Source organism: Eptatretus burgeri, chromosome 2, assembly GCF_056783735.1.
Source record: "Eptatretus burgeri isolate ZD-2024b chromosome 2, Ebu_testis_v1, whole genome shotgun sequence".
NCBI classification, from domain to species: domain Eukaryota; kingdom Metazoa; phylum Chordata; class Myxini; order Myxiniformes; family Myxinidae; genus Eptatretus; species Eptatretus burgeri.
The window spans coordinates 87,271,674-87,292,139 of NC_140962.1; the positions used below are offsets into that span (position 1 = coordinate 87,271,674).

The 20,466-nt window shown below is 43.5% G+C and overlaps 1 protein-coding gene across 9 annotated transcripts in view; it reads right to left on the reverse strand.

The window, feature by feature from the left end:
• The window catches only part of MAX (MYC associated transcriptional regulator X), a 97,935-nt gene that overhangs the window by 30,417 nt on the left and 47,052 nt on the right, over nucleotides 1-20,466 (reverse strand). For 5 of the 9 annotated variants that reach the window (XM_085870191.1, XM_085870190.1, XM_085870195.1 and 2 more), the window contains one exon: nucleotides 13,154-13,277. In XM_085870191.1, coding sequence (XP_085726317.1) covers nucleotides 13,154-13,277 — 124 coding nt within the window. Of the gene's footprint in view, nucleotides 1-12,437; nucleotides 12,591-13,153; nucleotides 13,278-19,343; nucleotides 19,386-20,466 lie in introns of all 9 variants that reach the window. The other 4 variants (XM_085870189.1, XM_085870188.1, XM_085870192.1 and 1 more) reach the window with 2 other exon arrangements.

A 20,466-nucleotide genomic window follows, 5' to 3' on the forward strand; every position in this document is an offset into this window, starting at 1 on the left:
TCGAGCTTCAGTTTCTGCTCGTGTGGTGGTTCAGTAGAGCTTCGGTTTCTGCTCGTGTGGTGGTTCAGTAGAGCTTCAGTTTCTGCTTGGCTGGTTGTTCAGTAGAGCTTCGGTTTCTGCTCGTGTGGTGGTTCAGTAGAGCTTCGGTTTCTGCTCGTGTGGTGGTTCAGTAGAGCTTCGGTTTCTGCTCGTGTGGTGGTTCAGTAGAGCTTCGGTTTCTGCTTGGCTGGTTGTTCAGTAGAGCTTCGGCCACGGCTTGGCTCGGGTGGAGAATTTTTGGAGAGCTATGTTCATCGGAAGAGAGTCGAGTCGAGTCGAGTCAGCTGCCGGAGGTTGTGAGCTTGTGCTGAGGAGAGTCGCGGCAGTGGTCGCTCTTGGCGCCGTTGCGGAAGAGAGTTGAGCTGGTTGCTCGGCTAGCTCTTCTTGGTTCGTGGAGCTCTTTGTTCTCCGCTTGGTTCCCGGCTTGGTGCGACTCGTCGGCCTCTTCTTGGAGGTGGTTCCTCGGGGAATCGACGCATCGACAGGGAGGATCGGTGCCTCGTCTCACCAGCACGTGTTGAGAAGCGTGGGAGGATTCGCGGGAGCTCGGGAAGGATCGCGGCTCACGGCGATCGGATCCAGCTCGCTCTCGCTGGAGCCCAGGTCCGAACAACTTGAAGACCATACGAGGTGGAGAGGTTCGAGATAGACTCTGGGTTTCAGCTCACCTGTCCTCCGAGCTGGAGCCCGTTATGAAAGGCCTCAGCCACCATTTATTGTGTGTGTGTGTGTGTGTGTGTGTGTGTGTGTGTGTGTGTGTGTGTGTGTGTGTGTGTGTGTGTGTGTGTGTGTGTGTGTGTGTGTGTGTGTGTGTCCGTGGGCCCGTGGGCCCATGTCTACTAAGTAGTAAAAACTGTGAAGTGATTGTGTAGAACGGTTGCAGTTCTCCTGTCATGCGTGTTTTGCCTTGTTCAATTGCATACGTGCATGCCTGCTTATGTACTTTATTACAATAAATGTCCTTGTGTGAATGTAAACCTGTTCGTTGCGTCCTCTTCCCTTAATTGAGCTGCCATCTTGCACTCGGAATATAGATGATTTTTAAATAGCCGGTAAAGTGATCGGGTCCAACGGAACTGCGCGATAATACCCCGCTCGGTTATCCCAAAAGGAAGCGAGCTGCTTAAGCGGCTCGTGTCCCAGCAGCCCCGTTGAGGTACAGTCTCTCGGTAGTCTGCCCGCACGAATAATTAGGTATATCGACAATTCGGCGATTGACCCTGTCGCGCGCGGGTGGAATATTGACAAGGCTGTGGTGTGCTTAAAAACACACCCTTGGCTGGTTTCCGGCATTGATCCGGAAAGCCGCGACTGGATTGTCCATTCGGTGGGCGAGACAGCCGCCCTTGGCAAAACGCGGTCATTCGCACGCCGGCGGCGGAAATCTACAATATCAACGTTATTTCTCAAGGCCATATTATGATTCATATTGGAAAGTCATCAAAACCACTGCTGAGCCAAACTCTTAATGGTTGCTGTGTTTCCTCCCATCCTCTCTCCTGTTTTTCCCAGACTGTTCATTCCTTTGGTTAGTGTGTTCAACTGCTGGCCCACTGTCAGTTCAGACCACCTGTCACCCTGCTCTTTCATGAGCCTTACACTGCTCATCATTTCTCATAAGGTTGGTCTAAAATATTATCGGCTTTATTGGATGAATATTTTATCACGGTCAAAAGCAAAACTTTTATTTTCCCTTTCATATGACAGTGCAGGAAAATTTCAACAGCAGCAGCAGCAACGCTTATTTTAGAGAGCAGGAGGATTCATTTTGGTTAACATTTTTGTTCACAGTTATCAGAAAATGAATTGGTACAAAAATGACATTTAGAACAGGAACTTAGCAAATTAGTGGTGGCACCGTTCGTGGTGGTGCATGGAAGGTACAATCTCTCGGAGACTGAGAAGTGGGAATGCAACTGAGGAAATCGCAAAATTGGGAAGCAAACAGGACTTTACCTTCAAATCAAAGTTGTATGCGATTCCGACTTCCCCACAGAAACGCCCTTACACAACCATCGTTTGGAATGTTTTTTTGTAAACAGAAATGTAGGCTCATGGAGGACCGAAACAACAGAGGGCAGGCAGCATGGTCACAGACCGACAAGAGATCAAAGAAGAACAGGGAGTCAAAGATATCACAAATGAGTGGGTGAGTAGCAAAAAAAGGAAAGGGGTGTCAGCAAGAGTAGGAGAGGGCAGGGCAGTTAAGGGAAAAGGCTTAAGATGTGATGGAAAGCACCCTTCTAAGACTCAAGAAAGGGAACATGAAAAACATATACAAGGAGTCAGTTCAACAGATGGAGGATAGATGGATGCAAGAATCGAGATGAGCATTCAGAATGGAAAGATAACCAGGTGTGGGATTCTGGAAGAATGCATGTGATCTGGTCAGGCTGGGGGTGGGGGCGATGAAGAAACAAGAGGACAGGAGCAGCAAGACATGAGGTAATAGAACACACAGACATGAACCTACCTGCAGTGGACAAGAACCAAAGCTGGGACTCTCCTTGTTATTTGCATATCTTGGCAGGAAGCAGAGACTGACTCTATGGCTGAAAAGGGTAATAAGATGGAAAGCAGCTTCACCAGTGCAGAGTGGGGACCCATTCCCCATGATACTTCAGAGGAGCGCATTGCACTGAAAGGCTCATGACCAAAATGTCACTTCACTTTATTATTATTTTTCTCACAGCTGATACCATATAGTGAGGTTGACCATGTAATCCAGCTTGATTTTGCTGATAATTTTGATTTCTCTGTTGATTTGGGTACATGAGGGTGTGTGGAATACAGAATTGAATGCTGTCCAATTTACAAATGACGTTTTGGTACCTTAATTAGGCATTTCATGTAATTTAACTGATTACCCGATATAGGGAATGCCATAAAACTTCTGAAACAATAGACATGGAAGGATGAATTTGGTGTTTAAATGTAGGTTTTTTTTTTTGGTACGGCTAACATAAGATTTTTGGCTCACATAAGAACATGATCAATTCATGGGTCATAGCTAACCCATTTTCATTTTTATCCCATTAAACTTCTCTTTCTTTTATTTTTTTTTCTTTCAGTAACCCGATAGGAGATCGAACGGCAAGACCAGAACCCAACAACGGAATCATAGCAGAGCAGTGGATGTCAAAATGCATCATCTGTGATTGCAAACACTCAAAAAGCCACAAGCTTTTGTGTGGTGCATCCATCGAGTACATCACAGATATTCTAAAATATGACCAGATAAATCTCGAAAATGGTGACATGAAATACAAACATGTTGCTGAGGCCTTGGGTGAACCGTCTCCTGGAGATCTTGCACGAGTTAAATATCATAGTAGCTGCCACAACAAAGTTATTCACATAGCTAATGTGAAAATGGTTGAGAAAAGATTTGCAAATTCTAGTCATGAGGGTACCACACACAAAATTGGCCAAGCATCCATAAAAATCAATCAATGTCGGGCATACTCGTCGAGCCAGCGGTGTTGAGGCTCAGCAGAAGATATTTGTATTTGCTCCTTGTCCTGACTTTTGTAGCAATGCACAAGGTATAGCCACCAATTATATGGGACAATCTCTGTTAAGTATTAAAAAAAGGACACCAACAATGATCATTATTGTGTGCACCTCATTCAGTTAGTCGACCTGGGTGATGCTCATGTTTTGACAAGTACTACCACCGTCAATGTTACAAGAAGGCACTCAGATTCTCTCACGTTTAATACTAATGATACCAATGTTTGTTCTGTGCATCGAGGTATATCTGACCTTGAACTTCTTGATGCTGTCAAATCCTCACTTTCACGTGGTGATGTCACAAACATGAATGCAGTAAATGATGAGTACGCAAGACTATTGAGTGAACATGGTGTTGATGGGCTGTTACAGGATCAGAAAAAACAAACACTTGAAACGGTTGATATTGGAGCAAGCACCCTCAATTGAATTTGTGCCATCACTCCGCAAAAATGAAAGTGAGAATTTGATAACTACTGAATCTCTCATTGATGTTGTTCATGATTGTGATTCTATCTTGAATGATATTGTTCGGACGACTTACAGGTTACGTAGAGAGTTGTTAGTTCATTGTAAAAACTGGAAGTTTAGTGGTAGCCTTGAAGATTTTGAAAATCTTCTGATGCTGGAATTATTTCTGAGGCAGTTACTGTTTGGTTTCAAGTTACTTTCCAGAAACCTTCCAAAAAGGTTTCTGGAAAGAGGGAGCCATGTGCGCACATCCATTGACGTTGTGACCCAGGTGATTACACATAGTCAAAAATGACAAGCAGATCACACACGAACCCAAGGCAGATACTGGCTTTGTTAATACTGTGGAGACCCCACTTTCTGTCGGCCGATCTCTCACCATCCACCAAAAGGTGCAGAACAAAAGCCTGATCAGTCTCCTCTTGAACTTAAATTTATGGACAAGCTCTGATTCCTGTCATCAACATTGAGAAGAGAGTGGATTCCGGTGTTGTTGCATGTATGTAAGTCACTGGCAGGTACAGTTTGCCACGTTGGGTCAAGAAGGGGAAATCTATCTTCTTCGCCATAGACAAGATGGATTTCAATGAAGATACCGCCCATGGCAGAACAACTTGCATTGGGCGATTGTTGTCACGCTTCAAGCAAAAGATGATGAGGCGCAACTTCTGAATGATCCCATTGTTGTGCCAGACCAACCTATTGGAGAATGCATCAATGTGAAATATCTTAATGAGCCACGTTTCGTCCTGAAGCCAATCAAGTTTGATTCGTTTGTGTTTCAAAGTATCAAGAAACTTCATCAGTATCAGACGCAGGATCATGTGTGGATGCTGGCAAATTACCTTGGTAATGAAAAAGTCACTGACGACCCTGCTCAAGCCAGCACATCTACCGATTCGTCCGCAAATGACTGCACTTAAGTAGGCATGCGCCCTGCTGATTCTACAGCTGTAGGATCTGTCTTGAAAGTGGAGAGGTCAACTCGGAAAAGAGTCAAGATCAACAAAACCTCAGCATTTGCAATGTGGTCTGCCACAAATTCACTCCTCATGGAATCAAAGGGCGAGACCAATGCACGAACAAATATTGACATGGTCGCTCCATTATTCAGGCAACCACCGACAGATCATGCTACTCTGTATACAGTTCTAAGGCTGATGCAAGATGTATCAGCAGTCACAGTCAGACCAGAGCCAGAAAGGAAGGTAATTACACTGGATCTTGATCTCTATGACCGGGCACTGAAGATTCAACAATCAGCTGTGAATAAAAACTGGTTCCTTCGCCCCGGGGAGCTACATGTGTGCTTTGCAGTTTTCCAAGCACTCTGAAAATATTCAGAAGGTAATGGCATTGAGGCCATTGCTATTGAAGTCAGATTCTATTCTCCTGCTGCAATTTGTCAGATATTCACTGGAAAGACCTTGAAGAGGGGACTCAAATATCATACAATGAGCACAATTGCCTGCTGGTATCTCAAGTTTTACCAGATTCTCGATTAAACACCTCCTGGACCTCTCAATGACAAGAGCAAGGAGCTACGAGAACAACTGCATAACTATGATAAAAGCTCAGCTGATCTATTTGGGGCCTGTTCAGACTTTCCAGCAACATCAACGAGAGCCTCGAAAATAAGCAGAGTGGTGATTTGGCTGTATATCTGACCAATTACAAGCGTCAAGTTGACTGCCTTCTCCTTCTTCGTGGGTGCCGATCAGGTTATTTGGAGGGATGCATCGCAGCACTTGAACAAGTGCAGTACTACTTTGGCCATGACTTGTACAAATATGACAGGCTAATACCTGATATATATGGCCATGACAGGCTGATACCTGTGCATCTTGCTCAAATACAAGAGTTGAAGATCCAGAGTCCAGAGACATAGAAGGCCCTCAAAGATGGTGATTGCAGTGTCAAGAAGAACACGCTGTTCGTGAACATGATGGTGGACCAGGCTTTGTAGGAGATCTGGTGCTTGAAGGTGGCTGGGGGTGTGACTGGGATCACCCAGAATGAAGCTGCCCTGAATCAGTTCATGCTTATTGTCTCTGAGCTCACCCAAATCGTATCTCAGTTCCATGACTTGTATACACTCACCAGAACCTTCAAGGACGCAACATTATCAGCTGCAAGGCAGCATTGCTCAAGGCATGATGCAGAACGTGCTCAAAATCAAGGACTCTTTCCACACACAGCGGTGGCAAACTGTTCCTCAATGCTCCTCTCAAGAACATAGTCTCATCCATGATTTTAGTTGACATCAAGAGACATTCTCAACAGAGATACGTTTGGGCAAAGTCAATTCAAGGAATTTGTCAATCAATGGCTTCTTCCAAACTTTTCCGATCCCACCTCACTTTCAGCCACATCTGTTTGGGACTCCATGAAGAAACGGAAGTTGAAAATGCTCAGTACATGGAGGTCAAAAACCCATGTAACATTTGTAGAAAAAGTTCTCAAATTGCGGGAGGAGAGACAGCTTTTAACAAGGTTTCTGACAATTCAGCAATCTCGATCAGAACTTCTGCCAAAGTTGAACGAAACCATTGGAGAATACAAGATAGCAGTGACACCTCGCTCAATGTTTGCAGGGGACGGTTATTTGCTCGTCCCGACTGACAAGAGTTCCATCATGAAGGTCATAGAAGAAATGCCCGTCCTGATGATGAATGACAGTGGTGGAGTTGATGGATATTGAGATGGTTGAACCAGAAAAAGCACTCGTCATTGATGGGCAAGCCGTTGTGCAAGGATTAACGAAAACATCAATGAAGACCATCGGTGACTACTCGACTGCCTTCGTCAAACGCATCCAGCGTATGCTGAAAGGTTATAGTAAGGGACGAGTTATCTTCGACAAGTACATAGATGGCTTGTTGAAGGCTAAGATTCGGGCAAAAATAAATGCAAATAGATCTCTCGTCAGTGAGTTTGAAGTCAGTGACACCACAAATATCACCAAGGTAACAATGAAAGCGTTTCTTGCTCACACCAAAACCAAATCAAGGCTGACAGAGCACCTGGGCAAGAACCTCCAACTCGCTTTCAAAGATTCTGACATGGGATTCTGCGTTGCCAATGGGAGCAACTGCTATGCCAACCACCCTGGCATTATTGCAGATGTGATGAGACAGCATTCTCATGAGGAGGCAGACACACAGATACCGTTGCATGTCCTTGACGTTACTCAGCCATCACCTTGAGATACTGATGCTTGGTCCCCGGATTCTGACGTTCTTCTTCTTGTTATGGTTGCGACCACGACAATGCCCGCACTGCGTGAAAGGAAGTTGAACATGATTACACTAAGAAGAAAGATTTACCGTACAATTGACATTCATGAAAGGGTGCAAGTACTGGAAGAGTAAAAAACTCGTAGACTACTTTGGTTCCACAACTTCACAAGAGCTGATTGGGGAGGCAAGTTTATGGGAATGTCCAGGAAGTCTTGGATGAATGAGTGGGTATATCTCTCATCCAGATGGCCACCCTATTCTACATAGCTTCCAGCACTTTGGTGAAACAGACATGCACATAAATGATGAAGCCATTGGGCATAATCGAGTGATTAATCACCCAGATCGGCTCTCTGAACATAAAATGCACTACCATGGCAGAACCCAGATGGGAACTCTTCCGCACCAGGAATGTCAATAGGGAAAAGCTACCACCCACTCGTGGAATGCAAATTCCTCACATAGAGTTAATTATATCTGAAAGAGAGACGAGTTATCGTGAACAGTGTGACCACTCCTTGGCTTTTTTCACAAGATCTTGGCTATTCATTGTTCACCTTGGCGTCTTGGTTTTCTATAGGTTTTCTTGGCGTATAGGTTTTCTATTATCATTGCTTTTTCGAAACCTTGTGAATTATTGGTTTTTCTCATTGGCTCACCAAGGCATTTATGAAAATGAGGAGTGGTCACACTGATCGTGAACCAAACCCTACCCTACCCTACCCTACCCACGATCAAATCAAATGGCTCAGAGCGAGTTGAAAATGAACTCATGAGAGCAAGATGTTTGAACAAACCAGCCCCTGTAGCAGTTCTAGAGTTGATCAAGTGTGGGTGTAAGGGCAACTGTGAAGGCAAAAAGAACTGCTCCTGCATGAAAAACGGATTAGTTTGTACACCTCTTTGTAAATGCACTGATTACTCAAATGTGCTGGATTACCAGGTTGTTGATGATGATGATGTTTAAGATTGTACATACAGTGGGGAGAACAAGTATTTGATACACTGCCGATTTTGCAGGTTTTCCCACTTACAAAGCACGTAGAGGTCTGTAATTTTATCATAGGTACACTTCAACTGTGAAAGATGGAATCTAAAACAAAAATCCTGAAAATCACATTGTATGATTTTTAAATAATTAATTTGCATTTTATTGCATGAAATAAGTATTTGATCATCGACCAACCAGTAAGAATTCCGGCTCTCACAGACCTGTTAGTTTTGTCTTTAAGAAGCCCTCCCATTCTCCACTCATTACCTGTATTAACTGCACCTGTTTGAACTCGTTATCTGCATAAAAGACAGCTGTCCACACTCAATCAATCAGACTCCAACCTCTCCACAATGGGCAAGACCAGAGAGCTGTCTAAGGACATCAGGGACAAAATTGTAGACTTGCACAAGGCTGGGATGGGCTACAGGACAATAGGCAAGCAGCTTAGTGAGAAGGCAACAACTATTGGCGCAATTATTAGAAAATGGAAGAAGTTCAAGTTAACAGTCAATCTCCCTCGGTCTGGGGCTCCATGCAAGATCTAACCTCGTGGAGCTTCAATGATCATGAGAAAGGTGAGGGATCAGCCCAGAACTACACGGCAGGACCTGGTCAATGACCTGAAGAGAGCTGGGACCACAGTATCAAAGAAAACCATAAGTAACACACTACGCCGTCATGGATTAAAATCCTGCAGCGCACGCAAGGTCCCTCTGCTCAAGCCAGTGCATGTCCAGGCCCGTCTGAAGTTTGCCAATGACCATCTGGATGATCCAGAGGAGGAATGGGAGAAGGTCATGTGGCCTGATGAGACCAAAATAGAGCTTTTTGGTTTAAACTCCACTTGCCGTGTTTGGAGGAAGAAGAAGGATGAGTACAACCCCAAGAACACCATCCCAACCGTGAAGCATGGAGGTGGAAACATCATTCTTTGGGGATGCTTTTCTACAAAGGGGACAGGATGACTGCACCGTATTGAGGGGAGGATGGATGGGGCCATGTATCGCGAGATCTTGGCCAACACCCTCCTTTCTTCAACAAGAGCATTGAAGATGGGGCATGGCTGGGTCTTCCAGCATGACAACGACCCGAAACACACAGCCAGGGCAACTAAGGAGTGGCTCCGTAAGAAGCATCTCAAGGTCCTGGAGTGGCCTAGCCAGTCTCCAGACCTGAACCCAAGAGAAAATCTTTGGAGGGAGCTGAAAGTCTGTGTTGCCCAGCGACAGCCCCAAAACCTGAAGGATCTGGAGATCTGTATGGAGGAGTGGGCCAAAATCCCTGCTGCAGTCTGTGCAAACCTGGTTAAGAACTACAGGAAACATCTGATCTCTGTAATTGCAAACAAAGGTTTCTGTACCAAATATTAAGTTCTGTTTTTCTGATGTATCAAATACTTATTTCATGCAATAAAATGCAAATTAATTGTTTAAAAAAATCGTACAATGTGATTTTCAGGATTTTTGTTTTACATTCCGTCTTTCACAGTTGAAGTGTACCTATGATAAAAATTACAGACCTCTACGTGCTTTGTAAGTGGGAAAACCTGCAAAATCGGCAGTGTATCAAATACTTGTTCTCCCCACTGTACATAGATGGCTTAATATGATGATGAGATATGATTGTTGGTTCACATGATTATAAAGTTTGATGATTGATGACATAAGAAAATGATCAGTTGATATGATGGATGATGAATGGTAGATGATACCATGTATGATATTGTGATAAACACGTTTTCACTTAATGTCTGATGATCTCGCTCAAATTTATCATGTTGTTTTTGGCTATAATTGGATTTATGACAATATAGAATGCTCCAATCAACACAATCTTATCTTTAATCAAGCCCCCATAACTGGAAACCGATGAGATACCAAAATCATATTTCCATATCCTTTACTTCAAAAGTTATTAGAGATTACCCATATCGGCGATTCATCGGGTGTATCGTACGGCAGCCATATTGGATTTATACTAATGAGGGATGCTCAAGAGCCTGGTGTTGGCACAGTGGTTAGGGCAGCGGCTTGGGATCCAAAAGGTCCTGAGTTCAATCCCCATTGGGCCACTGAATTAATACACCAGGGGGTTCACTCAGCCTGTCATCCTTCCGAGGTCGGCGAAATGAGTACCAGTGTACTGGGCCGGTGTATTCCCCGGTTAAAATAGGTGTACCATATCCCTGTGTAGTAAGAGGCGACCAGGGTTGCGTCAGGAAGGGCATCTGGCGTAAAACATGTGCCAAATCACTATGCGGATCATACGGATGATCCGCTGTGGCGACCCCGAACGGGACCAGCCGAAAGAAGAAGAAGAAGAAGAAGAAGAAGAAGACTAATGAGGGATGCTCAAATATCAAAAACATATTGCATCATTTAATTCCCCACACATGAAAACCAATATTGGGACACACAAGTCATCGTTCCATTTCTACCAAGTTGGTAGTTATAAGAAACCTCCGATATCCGGGGGTTTGCAGGTGGCCATCTTGGATTTATGCTTATTATATAGGGCAGCGTTTCTCAACCTTTTTACCCTTGTGGAACCCTTGAAATAGTTTTCATGTCTCAGGGAACCCCTGCATAAAAATTATTATATACCATTATTAATATCCAACTCTTTTATATTTTTATCGTAGTTCACATGGGAAATACAACATTTTTTTTTCGCATACCTGGTTTAAGGAAAAAATGACCCCCTTTTTGTCAAATTTATTGGCAATGAAAAAAAAAACATACTGCTCGCTTATGAGACCTCACACCGAGGTTTTAATTCATAAAAAAGGGGGGTTTTTTTTGTTCGTTTGAAAACGTCATTTTTGAAAGTGTTTGTCAACCCCGAGTCTGTTTGACAATCAAAAAACACACCTCATGTAACTTGATCAACAAAACTTAAACAAATAAAGCTGAAGCAATAAAGGTAAACAGAAGAACTAACCTTCAGAGAGAGAGAGAGACTTCGCGTTAGGAAGCACAGAGAAGATAGATGGACACCGTGCATGCGTCCCGTACTTGAGTCAGTCACTCAATGATACACGAATCCGCCGCGTACAGGACGTCCACTAACCAGTGAGGGCGGTTTCACACTGGCGCCATATAGACATCGTTAAATACATTCCCTATGGTTGTTATAATTGTAAATAATATAAGAGGTTGAAGCCTCTATTATAATAACCAAGGAGTTTCCAACAATATGCCGTACGTGTATAGTAAAATTACGAATATTAAATCAAACAAAAACTACTCAAAAATATATTCGCCTATTTATTACCGTTTCTCGCAGAACCCCGAGCGACCTCTTGCGGAACCCTAGGGTTCTGGGGAACCCCGGTTGAGAAACACTGATATAGGGAGTGTTTCAATCGGCAAGATTCTTGTCCCAATCGATTCCCGTACGCAAAAACCTACATTTAGACACCAAATTTTCATCCTTCTATGTCCATTATTTCAGAAGTTAAGGCATTCCCTAAAATCAGGTAATCAGTTAAATTACATGAAATGCCTAATTAAGGTACCAAAACGTCATTTGTAAATTGGACAGCATTCAATTCTGTATTCTACACACCCTCATGTACTCAAATCAACAGAGAAATCAGTAAAATCAAGCCAGAGGGCCTATTTCTTCCCTCCCAAACCTCACTAATACCTCTGTGAACATTTAGTTGAGAATTTGTTTTCTATATTTTTATGACACAAACAGACCCTCTTCCTTATAAACATGTTATTTTTTAATTTTCTTTACAGGAGGGAGGGTAAGCTTTATGGAAGAGCAAGGTAGAACTGACAGTGGGACAATCAACAAAGGAATGAATGAACAGGAAAAGAGGAAAGGGAGTAAAATAAGTAAGTTGGTTGAAGAAACGAGGTATCAAGATCATGGACAGAATTGGGGATGACAAGAGATAGTGGTGCACTGCTTGCTTTGAACCCGAGAGGAAAGAATGAGATAAAACAGCCTCTGGAAGGTGGTTCAATGGATGGGAAAAGCGAGCAATAAAAGACTTCATTTGTACAGTCAGCTTGGATTTTGGAATTCAACTAGGACTGGGTTTCTGGAAGAACGCATGCATCCTGGAGTAGATAGGGAGGGTTGAAGGACAGAAAGCAGATGGATCAATATTGGAGAAGGAGCGGTAAAAAAAAACAAAAAAACAAAAATAATAACCATAGACCACTGACCTGCCTGCGAAGTGAAAGCAACATGCCTTGCGTTTTGGCCTCATCACGGGAGATTCCAATAATTCTGAGAGTTTTAGATTCCACAGAATGGAGGAGACACGGATGTGGTGGCACCAGTCCATAATGGAAAGCAGTACTCAGCATTACTGCATCCTTCAAGAGTGAAATACAGAAGGGGAATGTGCACTGGAGACAGACATAAGCAGCTACCACCAGAATTTGGAGGATAGTGAGAGACGACCACAGGTAAGCTTGATGTTGGGCTCAGGCTTGTCAAAGGACTAACAGGAATGATACACAATGGTCAAATGTTGCAGGACTGAGTTCTCATTAGTTGGGGTCACGTTCCCAATAAGCATGCTTGTAATCTTTGATAAAAGAGGGTAAAAATAACCCCTCTGACATCTCTCTCACAAAATAACTTGCACTTTTGACAAATTGAAACAAACTGACCCCAGATAGAGTCACACAGCCTTGTAAGTCAGCATCTTGTGTTATAATTATGCCTGTGGGGTGTTCTCTCTCCAACTTCACTACTCTGCTGCAGTTTGGCTATTTTCCTTGTCAACTGATGTGCAATGCCTTGTTAGTGCAAGATGCTTCAGCAGATTGAGAGAATATTATGATATGGTACCACAATTGCAACATCTAGCAAAGATATTTTGCAAATTTGCTTCAAGCATATTCTTATGTAAATACGGAATATATGTACGCACCCTGTTGCTCCAGGATGGAATTCTGCCTTTTTAAGTCGTCGATATCCTGCTGGTGGCTGCTGTTCCTCCGTTTCATATGCTGGATGTAATCTGTTGCTTTGTTTAAGATCATGGCACGAGAGGCCTGTCGAAGAGAACAAAAATCAGAATAAACTATCATGTTGTATGCTGTAAGAGGGAAAAAAAGTTATTGATCATGAAATTAATCAACTCCACAAAATGCAAATGGATGTAAAGTGCAACAATGACATCAAGTTGATGAAGTAGTAAATAAAATTAAAAAAAATACAAACGAAACCCTGGATAAAACTGAATGTGGAGAAATATATATATATATATATATATATATATATATATATATATATATATATATATATATATATATATATATATATATATATATATATATATAAATAATCGCATAAACATTCTAGCTGAGATTGTACTTGTTACGACTCCTCCATCCCCTTTCTAACATATTAAAAAAAAACACCTTGTGAGAAGCAACACAACTTCCTGGTAATCTGGATGCCAGAGATGTCACTTTTCTCTACAGTCAGTGTGGGCATTTTACATTTACACATCAGTGTAGGCTCCTGGGAGAGCTGAACAACAAAGGGTAGCACGTTCACAAAGCACCAGAGGGTAGGGAGGCAGACACAGACAAGGAGGAAAAAAACTAAAGCAAGCAACAATGACCCAACAGAGAGGAACAGAATGGGTGTATTTAAAATAAAATAAAAAAGCATGTGCAGAAGAGAACATGGTCGTGCAGATGTGAGCACATGAGGTAGTGAAGGACAGCACATTTTAAATACTTGAGCGAGGAAAACGAGACAATGGACACAGGGAACGATTCCGCAATCGGTAGAATAAGGCGACAAATAAATGCGGGTGTGAAACAAATCTGGACTTTGGGAGGGTGAGAGCAGATAAGGGTTTCTGGAGGGAAGCATGACACCTGAAACAGCTTGGGGGAGGGCAAGAAGAGCAAGCACAGAAGCAAGCTTGTATAAAATATCGAGTCTGTCAATTGCCACCGATGTAAGAGCGACAGTCCTCAGAAATCCAACTCCTGCCTGAGATACCATGGTGTGGAAGGCCTAGTTTTCAACCGCAAAATAGGAACAAGGTGGGGGGAAGCAGGGACACCAGTAAGAGGCAATACTCCATCGAGCTTCGTATGAAAGCCTTGTGTACTGTGATGAACTCTGTGGCTCAGGAACGTTCTCTGAAGAATACCCAGATTGCGACTGGCCTTTGATGCTAGCTTGGGGTTTATGAAAAGGTTATGGTACGTAGTATGGTTAAATAGTTACAGGGACTGCAAGTCTTCCAGTGGTTATGTAGAGAAGTGAATTGGATAATTTGATTGTTGACCCTTGTCGAGAGAAAGTGAGAGTGTGTGACTTGCCTGCGTAGAGCATCATATTCCAAGTAGCTGACCAGCGGCTTATATTATCCAGGTCTGACAAGAGGGATTTGGCAAAGACCAGCCTTCACAACTGTGATGTATCATTTTTTCACAGGGTGGAGCAAGCAGCACAAAAGGTAAAGTTGGTTTTCAAGAGAATCAGACAGATCATCAATTACAAATCAAGAATAATGAAGGTCCAAAGATAAAGCCTTGTATAATCCGAGCCTGAAGGGAATAATCAGGGGAAAAGACAATCAACGGCCACCCACTGTTTCTGCTTGAAGAGAAAAATCCAAAACACTTTTCTTCTGAACACTTCTGAGAAGTGTTCTGAGAAAAGGACAAACACTTGAGCAGAGGCCCCTGAATTGCGAATCGAGACAAACGTGGAAATCAAAGCTGGATGCCAGACTGTATCAAAGGCTCAAGAGATATTCAGAGATGGACCGAAACCCTTGTTTGTGGCTCACGTCATTCCTTCCAATATATCATGACACCATATCAGAAGAGTAGCCGAGATATATAATAGCATGCTTACAGAGAAATCTCTGCCCCTCCTCACAATAGGATATCAACCCGCAGGATCTATCTGTGCTCTATCCTCCAAATGTTGAACGTCAAGTGAAAAAGCAACACCTAACATTTTTAAAGTCTCTGGAACAGTTAAACCAGGGTCAGAATAAAACCCTTGAGACCCCCTCCCCCCCCCCCCGACTCACGGACGCTCTAAATTTTGCTTCATCATGAGGAAATTAGCTCGATCTAAAACATTCAAAATAATTCATTTTAAATAAGCTGAAAAGACCACATATAAAGCTGAGACATTAAAAAAACAAAAAAAATAAAAGCTGTCTGTAATTATATTAAGCAAAAGTTTCACCAATAAACAAAGACAATCACCAAGAGGAGGGATAACACCACCCCCCACCCCCACCCCACCCCCACCCCTCCCTCCCTCCCTCCCTCCCTCCACCCCTCACCAAGAGAATGAAGGAATAATCAGATTTGTTTGTGAAACCAAGCAAATATATTAATCACGCTGTCGAAACCAGGGCATTTAAGATCATCGGCATCTCCCGCAATGAAGCTGAGTCTTTGGGCCTCTCACTCAATCACCGCTGGTTGGTCGGTGGTCTTTCTGTCTTCTACCGACTCCTCTCCAGCCTTGCCCCCCCTGCTCTCTCTGTGATTTGTCCCCACCACATTTCCACAGGGCGCTCAAGGTCTGCCAACAACCCCCTTCTGGTAAAACTACCAAAATCACGAATCACTGCTCATCTTCACTCTTTCATTCCTCTTTTTTCCCACCTTTGGAATAAACTTCCTCACTCTATTCTTTCCCATTCTTCCCTCCAGGCTTTCAAAACAGCTGTTCACCACCACCTCTTATCTTCCCCCATCCAAATCCTTGATCTTTTCTACTCCTGATAACCCACCCAAGCCCACTTCCTTCAATTCCCCTGCTTTCCTTCCTGAAAATCCCTGTAATGTCCATCTTCTCGTCGCCATGTTCCCCGTCCCATCCCCATCCCTCTCCCTTCCACAGTTCACCTAATGTGTCTGTTCCCCACTATTTTGTCCCTTCCACTCCCGCCACTCTTGTCTCATGCCCCCTTGCTGCGAGTTGTCTGTTAGCTCTCATACGAGCCTCGACAAGGTATACAAAAAAAAAAAATCATCTTTCACCATTCCAAGCCAGCGCCACACGTTTCCACAGCAGTGGGTGAATTTCCTGATAGCAATGGAAGAGAAGTTGTGTTTTTAATATGATGTAACTGAAAATGGTTAAGGTGAGGGCAATATTTCCTCTCCCTAATATATATATACTAGCGATACCCGTGCACATGCACAGGATAGCAGTACAACATAGGTGGTAGCAAACGACAGACCGTACACGGGGAATGACAAAAATACGCATTGTGCAAAATGCAAGTGGTACTATGGAACGCCAAGACTTCCCAAACATTGTCGGCATGTCCGCTAAGTGCCACAGCAATTTCATAGGGATCGTGTGACGGCGAGCCGAGTTTTTAGTGTGCAAGCCTGGTATTATAATAGAGATGTATGTATGTATGTATGTATGTATGTATGTATGTATGTATGTATGTATGTATGTATGTATATATATATATATATATACACACACACACACACACACACACACACACACACACACACACACACACACACACACACACACACACACACACACACACACACTAGCCAAACCCACACTCTGCGCGAAGTTTCGAAAGTGAGGGTTCGTTAGGACGTCAATATATCCAGTGTTCACAATGTGATTTATCGAATTTCTTAATATACAATGTTTGTTACATTTTTGTGTCAAATTCACCTTCTGAGGTAGTGAGCATGTGCAGAAGAGGGTTTTACATTGCAGACGCTGTTTTCTCGGAGTGGCATTACGCTTCTCAGCGGTGACGGTCTGTCGTCGACGACAGACGTAATGACGTCAGCAAATGACCGATGATGTCATGACGTCATTACGCCTCTCAGCGGTGAACGTCACACGTCGCCATGCAAACGAATATAAAAATTAGAAAATCGCCAAAAATTCCCAAACGTGTCCATCTGGCACGATCTCACATAGCCCATGCTGTTCATTAGACCACAGAGCACCTGCATGCCGAAAGTGGCGACAATCCGTCTGGCAGTTTCGGAGGAGAAACGTCAAATTATGCGCAGACGTTAACAGAAATAATATATAGGATGTGTATATTATATATATATATATATATATATATACATATATACATATATACACATATACACATATACACATATACACATATACACATATACACATACTACATATACATATACATATACACATACTACATATACATATACATATACATATACACACACACACACACACACACACACACACACACACACACACACACACACACACACACACACACACACACACACACACACACACACACACACACACATACACACACACACACACACACACACACACACACACATCACCACAGCATGTGACCACAGTTGTGGCAGTTAACATGGCATGATGAAGATAAGGTTTCCAGGCGAGGTTTATCTTCTGAACCAACGCCACGTGGTCAGACGGTGATCTGGTGTGGTCGATCACACCGGTTCTAAAACAGGATTATTATTGATTTCGCCCATTCAACGATGCCAAACGAAAATACAACATAAACAAATTATTACTTGACATGATAAACAAAATCCCGATAGAACGAACACAAGACAAATATCACTCTCAAGGTGCCAATATACAATGAAATCACTCATGCACACAAAAACAGGTAAGGGAGAAGAAAGGCATCGGATGAAAAACCCAAAATACGACATAGAAACTTGTCTGGTGCAATGTCGCAGCGGCAGTGAGACAGCGGGCCAGGAAGTCACCGTGACAAGCAGAAGTGGAGCGTCGAGGTGTCCAGAGCATGGAACCATCTCTGTCAGAAAGAGCTCCGGATGTGAGGGGAAAGGGCTTGTTGTGCAATTCCACCCCCCTTCTGAAACATGCACACCTGCACTGAAGGCTTTGGCAAACCCCAGGTGACCGGAGCGAGCAAACGATTGCTTTCTTCACAAGGACAGACGCTTACAAGCAATCACTGTCCTATGCAAGCAGACAATAACGAACCAATCATCGTCTGTTGCACATTGAGCCAATGGCCACCTTTTTTGAACAGGATCTAAGGTTTGTGGTGAAGCTGCGACACAGATGGACGTACAGACAAATACATGAGGAAACACAGGACTGTTGGAGGAGACAAACACGTCCCCTGAACTTGAGGGAAGTGTCGTCACTTCCAAGAGCTTTCTGGGTACCAGTGTCACCACAACAATGACTTTCTCACTGCTGTCAGTGGATCATTTACTGAGAAAAAATTTCCTCCTCCCCTTGGATGCCAACCGGTGGAGATTGTACATGCTGTTATCCTTTTAAATGCTGATATTAGTGTCAAGCAAGGAAGCAGCACATAACATTTTAAAAGTATTTGGGATGACTCTGCCAGGGTTTGAACTGCCAACCTCCCAGGCTTGGAGTGGCACTCTAACTATTACACCACCGAGTCTCCTACACCTTCCACAACAAGACATCGAACCAATCACCGCCATCCATGCTGAAATTACAGACCAATCCCTGTCTTCTGTGCCAAAGCAGTGCACACCAATTACTATCTTGCACACTGTCGACTGACCCAATATATATATATATATATATATATATATATATATATATATATATATATATATATATATAATATATTACACTGTCGACTGACAACGAACTAATGGCCGTCTTACGTGCGTCCACTGACAGCTGCAGGGAGGGTGATATCTCCTTGGTGGTGGGGAAACGTCCCACCCGAGATCCTTCCACCCATATACAGAAAATGGACGGAACACCGTAAGCTAGCTATTTCTAAATAAGACATGGCCCGTGTCCTCGCGGGCACAACAAAAGACACCTGACCAGAAACACACCAATAGAGGAAGAGTTTCTAAAAGCTACGTGAACGCTCGCCATTCAAGGCCTTGATATAACTAATGCCCTCTTTCACACAAACATAACAGTCCCCTCTCCTTGCCTTTGGGCTCCTGACAAGGTCACCCAAAGCCAGGCCTTAATCCGTAATCATTCATTCTCTAATTAACCTAAATTACAGGAAGCTGTGGAAGATGGGGCCATCACTATCCAACAATATACAATGAAAAATGCACATTCAAAAATTTCAAGGATAATAGACCCACCCCCTTCCAATTCTTCACTTTCAGGTGAGAAAAGCAACGATCCTGGGACAGGGAGAAATGAAAGAAGCACAAAACAAAGGAATGCCTGACAATTATAATAAAAATAATTAAGACACCATCCCCTGTGGATGCGATCTGCGACGGTTCAGGACAGCAGCACACATACCCAATCAATTGCATGATTCCATGCCTTTCAAGTGAAAGGACAGAGATGCCCATTTCCTTGTTGTACCTTTATTAGAAATATGCTCCCCCCCCCCCCCGCCACACAAGATCATGGCATCAAATTTATCTCATGTGGTCATGGCCTGGCATGGTAAAAATGGATAAGTAAAAATCCGATGAGCCCTTAACCCTTTGAAACCTGAGCTCCTTGAACTTTCGGCTCCCGAGAGAAAAATCCGGCCGCTCAGGTATATGGGGGTTTGAATATCTGCTGGTCAACCGGCCGCTTGGGAATATGGTGGTTTGAATAGCGGCCGGTAAAACAGCCGCAAGGGTTCAAAGGGTTAAAGATTGCTGTGTCCTCGCTGGATGTGGTCACTAAAATGGTCTTCCATTAGCTATCCATCCTTGCCAAGGGCCTTCCTGCATCTTCGCCGACCAAACCTGACCCTCCTCCCAACAAATTCCATACACAGTCACTGCTCGAGCAAAGGGAGGTGAAGCAGGGTGGAGTTCCACATCACTCAATCCCTGAGAGATTAAACCACCTGCAGACAAGCATAATCCTCAGCCCCCTCCCCCCCCAAAACCCCATGCCCTCCCTCCAAATATAAACACAATATTCTCTCTTCCTCTGCTGCTTACTTAACCATCATACAAGGTACCAAAAATTCAGTCACGTGATGCGCACGCACGCACACGCAACTACATTGTCTTGCAAATTTCCAACCCCCTTACACTCAGTGCAATATACTGACACTTACAGCCACCTCCATTTTCCCACATCAATTCTGCAACTCGCCTGCATTTTTTTTTTTTTTGTATGCATGTTCGAGGCTCGTAGAAGAGTATACACTGTATACTGAACAGATCAGATTGCAACAAGACAAATGGAACAGCAGAGTGAGGAGGAGAAGCATCAACAGCAGAGCCGAAAGCTAAGGCAGACAAACAATGG